Source organism: Myotis lucifugus, unplaced genomic scaffold (genome assembly GCF_000147115.1).
Source record: "Myotis lucifugus unplaced genomic scaffold, Myoluc2.0 scaffold_71, whole genome shotgun sequence".
Taxonomy (NCBI): Eukaryota; Metazoa; Chordata; class Mammalia; order Chiroptera; family Vespertilionidae; genus Myotis; species Myotis lucifugus.
Genome location: NW_005871119.1, coordinates 127413 through 140824, shown reverse-complemented (window position 1 = coordinate 140824; position 13412 = coordinate 127413). Strand labels below are relative to the sequence as shown.

General features: G+C 33.7%; 1 protein-coding gene across 1 annotated transcript in view; it reads right to left on the bottom strand.

The window, feature by feature from the left end:
• Window positions 1-13412, bottom strand: part of SNAP91 (synaptosome associated protein 91) — a 119934-nt gene that overhangs the window by 54757 nt on the left and 51765 nt on the right. The window contains exons 8-9 of the mRNA XM_023755177.1: window positions 5700-5741; window positions 498-568 (exon numbers count right to left, since the gene is read on the bottom strand). Of these exons, the coding sequence (XP_023610945.1) occupies window positions 498-568; window positions 5700-5741 (113 nt within the window). The remainder of the gene's footprint in view (window positions 1-497; window positions 569-5699; window positions 5742-13412) is intronic.

Below are 13412 nucleotides of genomic sequence, written 5' to 3'. Positions count from 1 at the left end.
GAAATGTCAGCAGCATGCCGTGCTGAATGGTTCAAGTGGGAAGAGTCTGGAGTCCAAGAAACTAGACTCGAGGGCTTTGCTTTTTTTAACAGTGAGGTTGGTAACACAACAGTGTTCAAGGCTGCTTGTGAAATTGTGGTTTTACTTATGCCCAATGATAACAGCCTCAACTTTTAAACATACGCAACTCTTTTTCTGATTAGTGTGAATCCCTTCTAAGGGCAAATATATAAATCAGCAAGTTCAGTTAACATAGGTGCAACCTACTAATTTGCTGAATTCGCCTGCAGAGGTTGTTGTAGGCAGGGTCACACTGCCATGAGTTAGTGGGATGGTGGGGGGTGGGGGGCAGGGGGTGTGTGAGGAAACCCAGAAGAATTACGATAAAGCATACCCTAAAACTGTAGTAGTATAAGTTGCACTGTGATAATTCTCATTCTTATAAAGAACAATTCTAACATTTTTCATCTTATTTATAATATACAACTAATGCGTACTTGTTTCCAGGTTTCTTTCCTTCTAATGTATTTAGATGCTGTTCAAGGGTCTCCATAAGACTGCTGGGAGCCTACAATAAGAGAGTAAAAATAAATGTCTGGATTGCTTGCTTGCAAAGTAAACACACTGGAACGTCACTGTAACCTTGCATGGCGGAGGTCATGTGAGATAATTATATTCTAGGTCTTTTAGTGTTAAAAATCTTTAAATTCCCTGGAATCTCAGAAAGGCCAATCCTATATATACTTAACTCCACTGCATAACAAATAGTGTTACAGTGTGGTTTCAGTGTAGAGAATACATTGGATAAACTTTTTCTAACATATTACTTATATGCAGTAAAGTAAGTTTAATCCAATTCACCATATGTTTCCATAAGACCACAGTGAAAAAAGAACAGGTATTTATATCCAAGTCAAAAATATAAGTGCCCAAGTACAAAGTAACAGAAATTTGAAAATACAGTAAAATCTCACTTATCCACTTTTGACTGAAATATTAGGAAAAATTGCTACTATATTAAAAAAAGGGGGGGTAAGTGATAGTTGTGGGAAAAGAATACACCTTTAGTAGTTAATAACAATTAAGATTTTCTTATTATTGAGGTATTTATTTCTGTAATAAAATAACTAACAAATATAATAATGTTATAATAGACTATGTGTATTGGCAGATTTAATATATTTCAACCATTTTATCAAAAAGTAAATGTTTTTATAACATTTTAGGCAATATAAAGTGATGGCATTTTACTGTATATTAGAAAGAGAAATAATAGATTCAAACAATATTCCACTCTATTAGTCAAGCATCAAAAATTTAATTTCATCTTTCTCAGATAATTTTAACCCAAATTTGACCTTAACAGCAGCATAGGCATTCAAAGAATAGCATTTCATGAATAAAATACATAACTACATTTATAGATACACTGAATTCTAATAATTGTATTTAAATTAATATGAAATTAATTTTGAAGGACTAACTATGCTAACTGTTGAAATAGTTCACATAACTCAAAAAAATCCTATCACTGTAATTTTATATGGTACCGAGAATGATAATTTAAAATAAAATTGTATTAAAAAATTTTGATTTTGGAAGTTCAGGATATTTATTTAATATTCATTTAAATTTTACAAATAGAATCATAAATGATCTCAATAACTATGTGATTATTATAAGTGTAAATTACTAAGTGAAGCAAACATAAGTTTATAAATATAAATTAGTAAGTGAACAAAATATTAATGTGATCAAAGTGATGAAGGTAAGGTAGAAAGAAACAACCCTATGAGCATTATCTAAAAAGTTAATGGCTATAGTGTAGAAAGAATAAGGACTATCAGGAGGTATAATAAATCTAGAAAATTATAAAAATTAAAAGTTTAAAATATAATTCAGGTGAAAGTGGACTTACTCAACAAATTCCAGTAAACTATGGTAAGAAGTATGCCTCTGAATATATAAAAAGAAGTTTTTAAAAATAAAGGAAATTTTGCTGTATAGAAGAAATAGTCAACTATAAAGTTGTGCTAATTTAGTAAACAAAATGTACATTGTAACCTTAAAGGGAATAAAATACTAATGGCTTCATAATTTTTAGATGCATCCATACCTGGTAACTTTAAAATTATCATAATAAAAATTATAATTTTCATAATAATGGAACTCAGAGGCATACTGGAACCCAGGAGGCATACTTCCTTTTTTTTAAATTGGGGTCACAGTAAGGAAAAAATGTGTCAAGTGATAGACTCATTCTCCATTTAGAAGACTCAGGTCCTCTATGGTAAGTACAATGTAAAGGAAATGTGATTCTGTGCTAAACCTGTTAAAAACAACAACAAATGCTACTTACAGACACAGAATAGAGAACAATATAGGATAACATAAAAAGAGGTAGTATATTCTCCTATTACATTTCTTCGGTAGCTAAACAACAAAAATCAAAACCAGAAACATAGTTTGCAATTTCTTTTTTTTTTTTTTTGCAAAGTTTCTTAGCAATTTTAGGAAGAATTTTTAAAAAACAAATTAATAGTCACAATAGCCATAATGGAAATCTGATCAAGAACACAGACTACAAAATTGACTTTTGTCTTTAAGAGGAGTTATTTTGCAATATGTTGCAAATAAAATTAAGTTTGGAGCATTTTATCTTAGAGGTTTAAAATGCTTCATCATTTATATTACTTGTAAGTACTGTGAAATCTAACAGAAATAAAGTTTTCAAATGTATTCAGACAGAAAAAACCTGTTTGATAGTAATGTTCAGGAATGCAGGAATACCGGCCTTCTTCTCAACTGCATCTATGGTGCTGAGCATATCCTGGCGTATAGTAGGCAATAAACCAAAACTAAAATTTCCAAGGAGCAAAACTCTGAGAATGCCTCTGCTATTGTAAAGAAATTTAAGATTAACAAAGTATAATCAGTTACTTATTTTTAAAATGCCAAAGTCAATAGACCAATTAGATGGAAACACCAACCCCAGAATAAGTCAGCCTGTGAAAGCCAATAGATAACAGCAATTTATTACGGTTACCGATTCATCAATGGTACAGTCTTTAAAAGGAGACTTTTCTTTACCAGTAGTTTTCAGATCAACCAGAATTCCTGCCATCAAATCCTAAAATGTTTTTCATAAATGGAGATAATTTAAATTTGGAATGTGCACACACACACACACACACACACACACACCCCAAACAGGAAATACTATTTTGAAAATCCTTTTCTTGGAACAAATTCATAAATAATTTTGAGTCTAGAATAAAAAAGGAAACATCCATCTAAAATTCAGAGGCTTTAGATTATAAAGCATCATTAAGGGGAGAGGGATGGGGGCTGGGTGAAAAAGGTGAGCTGAGTAAGCCAAAAAAACTCCAGACTCATAGACACAGATAACAGCATGGTGATTACCAGAAGGAAAAGGCGGTTGGAGGGGACATAGAAGAGGGTAAAGGGGGGATAAATGACTTGGGGTGGTGAACACACCATACAACATACAGATGAGGAATTACAGAATTGTACACCGGACACCTATATAATTTTATTAACCAATGTCACCCCAATAAATTCAATTAAAAAAAACACAAATGGAAAAAAAAGCAACCCAAAGACCATTCAAATTTTTGATCATTAGATCTGTGCTGAGAAATATATCAGTTCTGATATCATATTCACTTCTTACTCACAACAAACTTTTAAATGTTTTTAAAAGAAATGTCATTGAAACACATAAATCATTTAAATGCACTTATGATGACATTAGATGCACAATTTAAAAAAGGGCTACAGATGTCCACAATCATAGTTATTATGCAATTTCTAACCTAAAGGATAGCCATTAAATTCCTCTGTTCCATCTTGCAGCAAGAGGAATTCTAATCCTTTTTTTTTGAGTTACTAAGCAGCTTACTCCTTCTCCCAGTCAATAGGTAACCCTTCTGGTCTCCATCTCCTCTCTAACCTTCTTCCATATCTGGTGTTTTTATTTATTGTCATGGCTAGATTGAGTGCCATGGTGGCCACAGAGAGGTCTGGCAGAGAACAGAACCTCATCTCAAAGGAGCTAAACTGAACCCACAAAAAGTAGCATTTCTGACCCATCTGCAGATTAATTCTGGTCTAACACTGTTTAAAGGATTAACCCTAGAGCAGCTCACATTCCAGTTTGGACTTCACTCTCCTGTCCCAGTGGGTCTAAATCCCCAGTTCAATTAGAAGCCTCCTTTGGACTCATGGAAAGGGCTCTAAATAAGAATTAGGGAATGTGTTTAGCTCTGTTACTTATAATCCCAACAGAAATCACAATTAGGTAGCTTAAGAAATTTCAGAAGCACACAATACTCTTGCACTGAGATGTAAATATATACTGGAGAAATGAACTATAAAAATTTTTTAATGAGGAGGTGATTTATAAATTAAACATTAATAGTGAAGTTTATGTGGCTCTTAAGGTCATAACAAAAGTAGAGGATATGAAATACCAGAGTCTAATGGATCTCTACCAAAGAATATCTTTTTATTTGGCCCAGGGCAAGATTTTATCTTAAGAATTTTATCTCTGTTCACCAAATTGTGATAGCACACAACATTATATAAAATATGTCGCCATAGCCCGTTTGGCTCAGTGGATATAGTATCAGCCTGTGAACTGAAGGGTCCTGGGTTTGATTCCAGTCAAGGGCACATGCCCAGGTTGTGGGCTCGATCCCCAGTAGGGGGCATGCAGGAGGCAGCCAATCAATGATTCTCTCTCATCATTGATTTTTCTATCTCTCCTTCTCCCTTCCTCTCTGAAAGCAATAAAAATATATTTAAAAAAGATTATGTCTCTAAACTCTAGAGAGTTATATAAATTATAAATTTTATAGTATCAGTAAAAATTAAATGCAAGTATGTGATTCCTTCTTTTGATGATTTACTATAATTCTATAATTTTAAAAACAAAACAGTATTAAGTATTCCTTTAAACCTTTCCTTGTCTTCCTTTAGGCTCTGCCCTAACTAAGTAAGACAAAGGAGGATTTATTTTCTTATTAACTGAGAGCACTTCTAACAATACATCCAGTTTTTCTTTTATTCTACAGTGAGCTGTCTATAGAGTTGAATAAAGATGATTTATCATTTCTAAAAGCTATTTATTGAGCTGAGTATTTTCATATCCAACTTTGTAGGTTAACATGCATTATTTATTTGGACTATTTTACAAATAAAGACAAAAATCAGCATGGTAGAACTATATCAGAGTTTGCCCATTCATGCCCCTTCCTCGTACCTGAGGCATGCTGAAATCTAGAAGAACAAGCAGGAAGAAAAATTCAAAAGTCCTGATTATCATGCCTACAAATATCTTTTCATAGATAAATTTTTTTTAAACATTATTCAAGGCTCCCTTTTGATTCAAGTTCAAGAATGAAAATATGACCTCAGTAAGTAAATTCAGTTGCCTTTAAAGAAGAAACTATGTTTATAAGGGCAGGAAAATCTTCATATTAGCTCTAGAAAAATATTTAATAGCTAGAAAAAATAAGCTAGAATAATTTCCAAGAAAGTCCATTGGCCTAAATTTAAAATCCATTAAATACTTTAAATACTTACAAGACTTTATCAATGATCTAGGTAAGACCTTTTATGAAAAACTACAGAATAATTTCATGTACACTGAATCTTCCACTCAGAGAATCACTTACCTGTGTGAGGTCAGGAATATCACCTTTATCAATGCCAACTTGCTGTAGATTAAGAAAATAAAAAGTAACTTAATGGGAATTTAAAAAATTAATTTCTCTGAATTTAATTGAAAAGCACCACATAATTAGCTAAAACTATATGTCAAACATGGTATAGAATTGTTATGTATGTTAATCTTACTTGGAGCATATGCTCTTTGTGTAGTTTTCCACTCAATATAATATAGCAATGATTTCATTAATATAGTTAGATATAACAAGTATAAAGAATTATGTTAAAATCCAAAAACAGAACTTAAGAAATTGAAGTGTAAAATTTAAGGTTTCCTCCATATTTAACAGCAGCTAAAAAATCTTAAAAAATTGCATAGACTAAATTTAAATAGTTAATTATGCCCAGTAAGTCCTTTGTACAGAAAATGTTTATTTTTTAAAAAATAATTTAGTTAAAAAATTTTAAATTTAAACAAACCCTTCCCCAACCAAAAACAAACAAACAGTTCAGGTTCTCTGTACCCATGAGCTTAGATTTCTCTTATTTATTTATTTTTTAGATTCTACATATAAGAGTGATCATATGGTTTTTGCTTTCTCTGACTTATTTCACTTTGCACAATGCCCTCAAGATCCATCCCTGATGTTATCAGTGGCAAGATTTCATTTTCTTTTATGGCTGAATAACAGTGCAGTGTGTGTGTGTGTGTGTGTGTGTGTGTGTGTGTGTGTGTTTGTAACATTTTCTTTATCCATTCATCTATTGATGGACACTAGGGTTATTTCCATATTTTGACCAATATAAATAATGGTGCAATGAACATGGGGTGCATATATTTTGTAATTAGAGTTTTCATTTACTTTGGATAAATATCCATGTGTGGAATTTTCAGATTATACAGTTCTATTTTTTTTAAATCTGCCTTTCTGATGAAAGAGAGAGAGAGAGAGAGAGAGAGAGAGAGAGAGAGAGAGAGAGAAAGAGAAAGAAATCTCTTACTTGCCTTAACCAGACCGAACCTGCAACCTAGGTATGTGCCCTGACTAGGAATCAAATCCACGACCTTTTGGCATATGGGACAATGCTCCAATCAACTGCAGTTCTATTTTTAATTTTTTTGAAGAATCTGCATATTTTTTTCTATGCTGGTTGCACCAATTTACATTCCTAGTAACAGTGCACAGGGTTCCCTTTTTTCCACATCCTTGCCAATACTTGTTATTTCTTGTCTTTTTAAAAAACAGCCATTCTAACTAACATGTGTGAGGTGATATCTCATTGTGGATTTGATTTGCATTTCCTAATAATTAATGATGTTGAGCATCATTTTATGTACCTGTTGGCCATCAGTATGTCTTTTTTTTTTTTGGAAAAATGTCTATTCAGATCTTCTATTTTTAATTGAACTATTTGCTTTTTTGCTATTGAGTTGTATGAGGTTTTTGTTTGTTTTGTTAATCCTCACCAATCCTTGTCTCATCCCTAATCTTAGAAAAAAAACCTTTCAGCTTTTCACCACTGAATATGATATAAATTTTGTTTGTTGGGAAGTTTTTGATTACTGATTCAATATTCTTGTTAGTAGTAAATTTGGTCAGATGTTCTATTTCAGAATATAATTCAGTCTTGGTAGGTTGTATATTTCTAGTTATTTATTTCTCCTAGGATGTCCTATTTACTGGCGTATAATTGTTCATAATACTCTCCTATGGACCTTGGTATTGCTGTAGTATCAGTTATAACATCTCTTTCATGTCTGTTTACTTAGTTAAGTCCCTTCTCTTTTTTTCTCTCGGCGAGTCTAGCTAACATTTTGTCAATTTTATGTTTTCAAATATTGAGCTTTTAGTCTCAACTGATCTTTTCTATTATCTTTTAAGTCTCTACTTCACTTATTTCTGCTTGAATCTTTGTTATTTTCTTCCTTCTAGCTTTAGGCTTTGTTTTACTTTTTTTTAGTTCCTTAAGGTGTAAAGTTAGATTGTTTGAGACGTTTCTCATTTCTTGAAGTAGGCATTTATCACTATGCACTGCCTTTTCTGTATCCCATAAATTCTTGTATGTTACATTTTCATTTTCTCTTGTCTCAAGGTCTTTTTGATTCTCTTTTGACTTCTTTTTTGACCCACTGGTTGTCAGTAAAATGTTTAATCCCTACCTATTTGTGAATTTTCCAGTTTTCTTCATGTAATTTATTTCCAGTTTCATACCACTGTGGTCAGAAAATATGCTTGATATGATTTCAATCCTCTTAAATTTATTAAAACTCGTTTTGTGTCCTAACATGTGCTTTATCTTGTAAAATGTCGCATATGTAGTTGAGAAGAATGTGTTTCCTATTGCTTTTGGATGGAATGTTTATAACATTGTTATCAATTTAAAATAGACTGTTATAGATACAAGTTGTTACTCGTATATGTAAGCCTCATGGTAACCACAAAACAAGAATCTATAGTAAATACATAAAAGATAAAGAAATCTAACCATACCACTAAAGAAAGTCAGCAAAGCACAGAGAAAGAGAACAAGAGAAGAAAGGAAGAGAGAAGTATGAACACAGCTAGAAAACATTTAAATATGGCAATAATCTCAAACCTATGAACAATTAATTACTTTATATGTAAATGGACTAAATTCTCCAATCAAAATACACAGAATGGATAAACAAAATACATATGCTGACTACAAGAGACACGCTTTATATTTATTTATTTACTTACTTACTAGAGGCCCAGTGCACGAAATTTGTGCATGGGTAGGGTCCCTAGGCCTGACTGGTGATCAGGGCCAATATGTGAGGCGACCAGTGGGGCGATTGGGGGACTCCTGCTGGCACCCGCCTTGGCTGGCCTGGGGCCTGTGGGCTGGTGGCAGCTCCTTATTGAGCGTTTGTCCCCTGGTGGTCAGTGCGCGTCATAGTGACCACCCATTCCACCATTCAGTTGATTTGCATATTAGGCTTTTATTATACTGGATTTATTTTTAAAGTAATTCTTATTTTGGTTTTTAATTCTCACCCAAAGACATGCTTTTACTTTTTTTTAGAGAGAGAAGAAGGACATCAATGTGAGAGTGAAACATCATTTAGCTGCCTCCTGCATGCACCCCAACCGGAGATCAAACCTGCAACCTGGGTATGTGCCCTGACTGGGAATCCAATCTACCACCTTTCAGTGTACGGAATTATAATCCAACTGAGTCATACCGGCCAAGGCAAGAGACACACTTTAGATGTAAAGACACACACAGATTCAAAGTGAAGGGATGGAAAAAGATATTCCTCACAAATGGAAACCAAAAGAAAGCAGGAGTAGCTATACTTATACTAGACAAACTTTAAAGCAAAGACTGTAATAGAAAAAGAAGGGCGTTATATCATGATAAAAAAGTCTATCTAACAAGAGGATATAATATTTGTAAATATTTATTCACCTAACATAAGAGCACTTAAATTTATGTAAGGCAAACATTAAAAGGTAAAAGGGAGAAGTAGACAGCAATACAATAATAATAGGGACCTTAATACCCCACTTATATCAATGAATAGGTCATTCAGACAGAACAATAAAGAAACATCAGCCTTAGAGGACATGTTATATCAGATGAACTTAACAGATTTTTATAAAACATTCCATCCAAAAGCAACAGAATGTACACTTAGGATGTACTTTCAATCCATTCCCAGCGAGAACCATTTTGTTAGTTTCTTATGTACCCTTCTAGAATTTCTTTATGTATATCCAAAGAAACGTGAACTATATAAATATTTATATCCCCCATCATTATACAATAACATTGTGTTATATACACTGAGCTTATATTTTTCATTTAATAATTTACCTTAGCTCTATATCTAAATTAATACACAGAGTTCCCTAATTTTTTTAAACAGCTACGTTGTCCTGTAATTTACTTAAGAAGTCATCTATTAACAGGCATTGAAGTTGATTCCAATCTCCTGCCATTGCAAGCAATGCTGCACACAATATTTTGCACCTGTGTGGACTCACCTGTAGAATACATTTGTAGAAGTGGAATTACTAGGTAGAAGCATACAGGAATTTTTATTAGTAGTTGGGGAAGGAAATGAGGGAAAAAGAAGTACAAAGAAAGAGCACATAAGTGTGCAAATATAGAAATATATCAATAAAGCTAAATCAATGAAGAGAGTAATAGGTGCTTACCAATACTACTTTATAACTCTTGTACAGATTTGAAGATTATTCAAAATAAAAAGTTGGCAAAAAATGCAAATTATAACTTCAATGATCTCATTTTATATAAATGATAGAATCGACTCCCAAAGAAACAAAGTGAGTTAAACCAAAGTCTCTCTTTGAGAAATGAAGGGCCTTGATTATGCTAATGGAATGTAGAAGCAAATACATGAAGCATAAATGTTCCTACAAAGACAATAAGGCAAATAGGAGATTGGAAAATCCACTTGAGTGTCAAGTGCTGAGCTCACTTCTTTCCTCTGCCTTTTCTATGCCTAAATTAGCTTGGGCACTACTCACATTTTGGGATGAGCTCACAATTTGCTTTGTTGGGGGTTGTCTTGTGCACTGTAGGATATTAGCAGTATCATTGGTCTCTCCCCATTGGATGTCAGTAGGCCTCCCCATCTTCCTCTGTTTATACATAAATGTAAGTGGGGCTCTAAAGTCCCTGCTATTATTGTATTGCTGCCTACTTGGTTGTAATAATAAAAATGTCTCCAGACATTGTCCCCTGGGAAGGAAGGGAAAGCAAAATTGCCTACTGTGGAGCACCACTCGTTTACAGGGCACTGGCCCTCATCCCTCTAGATCAGCTTAAGCTGGAGATTCCACCCTGAAATACATATTTTTAACTGAGAATGACTAGACTCTGGCTTTAGAGAAGCCACTGATGCCTCCCTAAACTCACTTATGTTATTATGAATTATGGAAATTATGAACTAAGGCAACTTCATCCCCTTTATTTCCATATTTAATACTATTTAGATGAGCCATTAAAGTGTTAATATGAATGAAGTCAGTGTTTTTGAAATCAAAGTATTATGGAATCACTTTGCCAAAAGATGATGTGTTCCTATGAAATGAATAATTCTGTTAAAGACACAACTTAGAAATCTGTCCTTAACATTGCTACTTTTACTGTCCTGACCTTGGAAGATTGAGGTGAAGTGTGATTGTACTACAGAAATCTTATTACTTTCTGTCTGCAAATATTCTGGAAGACATACTCCTACGACTTGGTATTTACCTTGGACTAGAAAACTAAGAATAACTTGGTTCTATAAAAGGGAAGTGTTTAGCAGAAATTCCTGTTACATGTGAAACAACCATTTTTCAGTTGTCTGCTTTAGGAATCTTCAGTACAGTTAACCATCTGTATCCATGGGTTCCACATCCATGGGTTCATAGACCAAAAGTATCTGAGGAAAAATGCTATGGTGTTGGTGGCGTGTACAAAATAGTTAGACTTATGACTGTGGTATCTATACTTGAGCATATACAAACACTTTTTTCTTGCCATTATTCCCTGAACAATATAATATCACAACTATTTACAAAGCATTTACATTGTATTAGATATTATAAGTGACCTAGAGATGATTTAAAGTATATGAGCGGATGTGTGTAGCTTATATGCAAATACAATGCTATTTTATATGTGGGGACTTGAGCATCTGTGGATTTTGGCATCCGCAGGGGACCTGGAATCAATCCCCTGCAGAAACCAAGGGCTGACTGTATGAGAGAACAAAACATGGTGTTTTCTGCACTTCGAGCAATTCCTCTGAGAAATTTGATTATTTCCATAGAAATTAGTCTACTACTCTACATTTCTTTTAACATGATGAACAACTCAGTGGTAACATTTGCCAAATACTCAATATAGTTGTATTTTTTAAATGACATTCTGGAAGTCTTCTGTATTAGGCAAATGGCACTAACCACAGGACAGCTATTGAATATGAATCTATAAGTAGATACACCATATGAGTACTAAGTGGGAAAGAAAGCTATGTACACTCGTCAAAATATTTCAGTATTAAGCAATCATAAGCATACCATTAAACACTGATAATCAACAATTAGCATTGAAATCATGAACAATATTTAAATGTGAAAGAAAGTACAAATGGCTAGGTTTTATCGACTGTGGTTTAATGTTCATTCTATTAAAAATAATTTTGTAAATTAGTATCCATTCTATAAAACAATCATAATGTTCAAATAAAAGTAAAATATTTATTATTCACTTATTTAAAGACAGGCTCTCAGAGTGATGTCTGGTTTCTGTAACTGTCATACACAACAGCCTGAACTGAGCCTGTGCTAATGTCGATAGACACAAAAACTTTTACATGTAAAAACAGAAGGAATTGATAAGTAAGTACCCTCTTCTCATGGAAACCTTGAGCTGAGCTGTATGAAGCTGATGAGATAAGTGTATACTCCAGAAGGCCATGTGTCCAGTTCCTTATCTGATACAAGAGGCCCAGTGCACAAAAATTCGTGCACTTGGGGAGGGTCCCTCAGCCAGGCCTGCCCTAGACCCGCTCCTCACAGGGAGCAGGCCTCAGCGGCAGTCTGGCCTCCCTCTGCGGGAGGCGACTGGGCCAATCAGGGTAAGGCGCCACCCCCATCACCTTCCTCGGCCCTCGCAGCCACTGTGGCTTTGTCTGGAAGGACGTCCAGAAGGACGTCCAGAAGATGTCTGGTCTATCCAGTCTAATTAGCATATTACCCTCTTATTAGTATAGATAAACAGTAACAAATGGGAACACTGGAAGCATATGCACCAGGAATTAGCAGAAAAATGAAATAATCTCCTGCTCTGGGTACTTAGGCGAAATTGTATTTTCACAGAAAGAAATTAGGTAAATTTACTAGATTATATTGATAATTATGGTTAAATCATGAGAAAATCATATGAAATACAAAACATAAAACCTGTGCAGCAGCAAAAGCAAAAGTGTCAAGCAATTCTATCCTTTCTTAAAGACCATTGACATCAATAAACCCATGAGGAAATACACATAAACATGCTTTCAGGTATATGTAATTTATTTAATCTAATCTTTACCTTTTGTTTCTCATGTTATATACAAAATATTTTTATTCTGATTACAAGGTGTAAGGATCAAAGCTGAAGAGACAGCATTTTGCAATATTATTTTGGTCTCATAATTTGAATTTGACAATTATTACTTCTGTGATAAGTGAGACTTGAAATATAACACATGGACTAGAGTGCTTTTGAAACTGTGTATATAAAATGCGTGTTCTGTGCTATATTCTCAAAGTGGTAAAAATTACAAAAGCATGGCATGAACGGCCCATGTTCACGGACTTGTGTGCTTTGCCACTGGGTTTCAGAACCTTTGCACACAGCGCTCCTGTCAGTCCTAGCAATCAGTTAGTTGACATGTAAGATAAAAACCCATCTTGCTAAAGGATAACAATGTTATAATTTCTGATATCAGTATGAACCAATAACTGGATCTTGTAAGATGAAAGACCAACTTACAGAGAACCTCAGAAACATCAACTATACAAAGTTATTTTGATTAAATGTTTTTAAAAGTCCTTAAGAAACTATAAACTGTATAAAATTAATTATACTTTGTTTTATTTTTCATTGTGTTTAAATCACTGACATGGCAAGAAAGGTCAGATGTTATGATCTATATTCACACACAAAGAACAACGGATGGACTTTTCTGA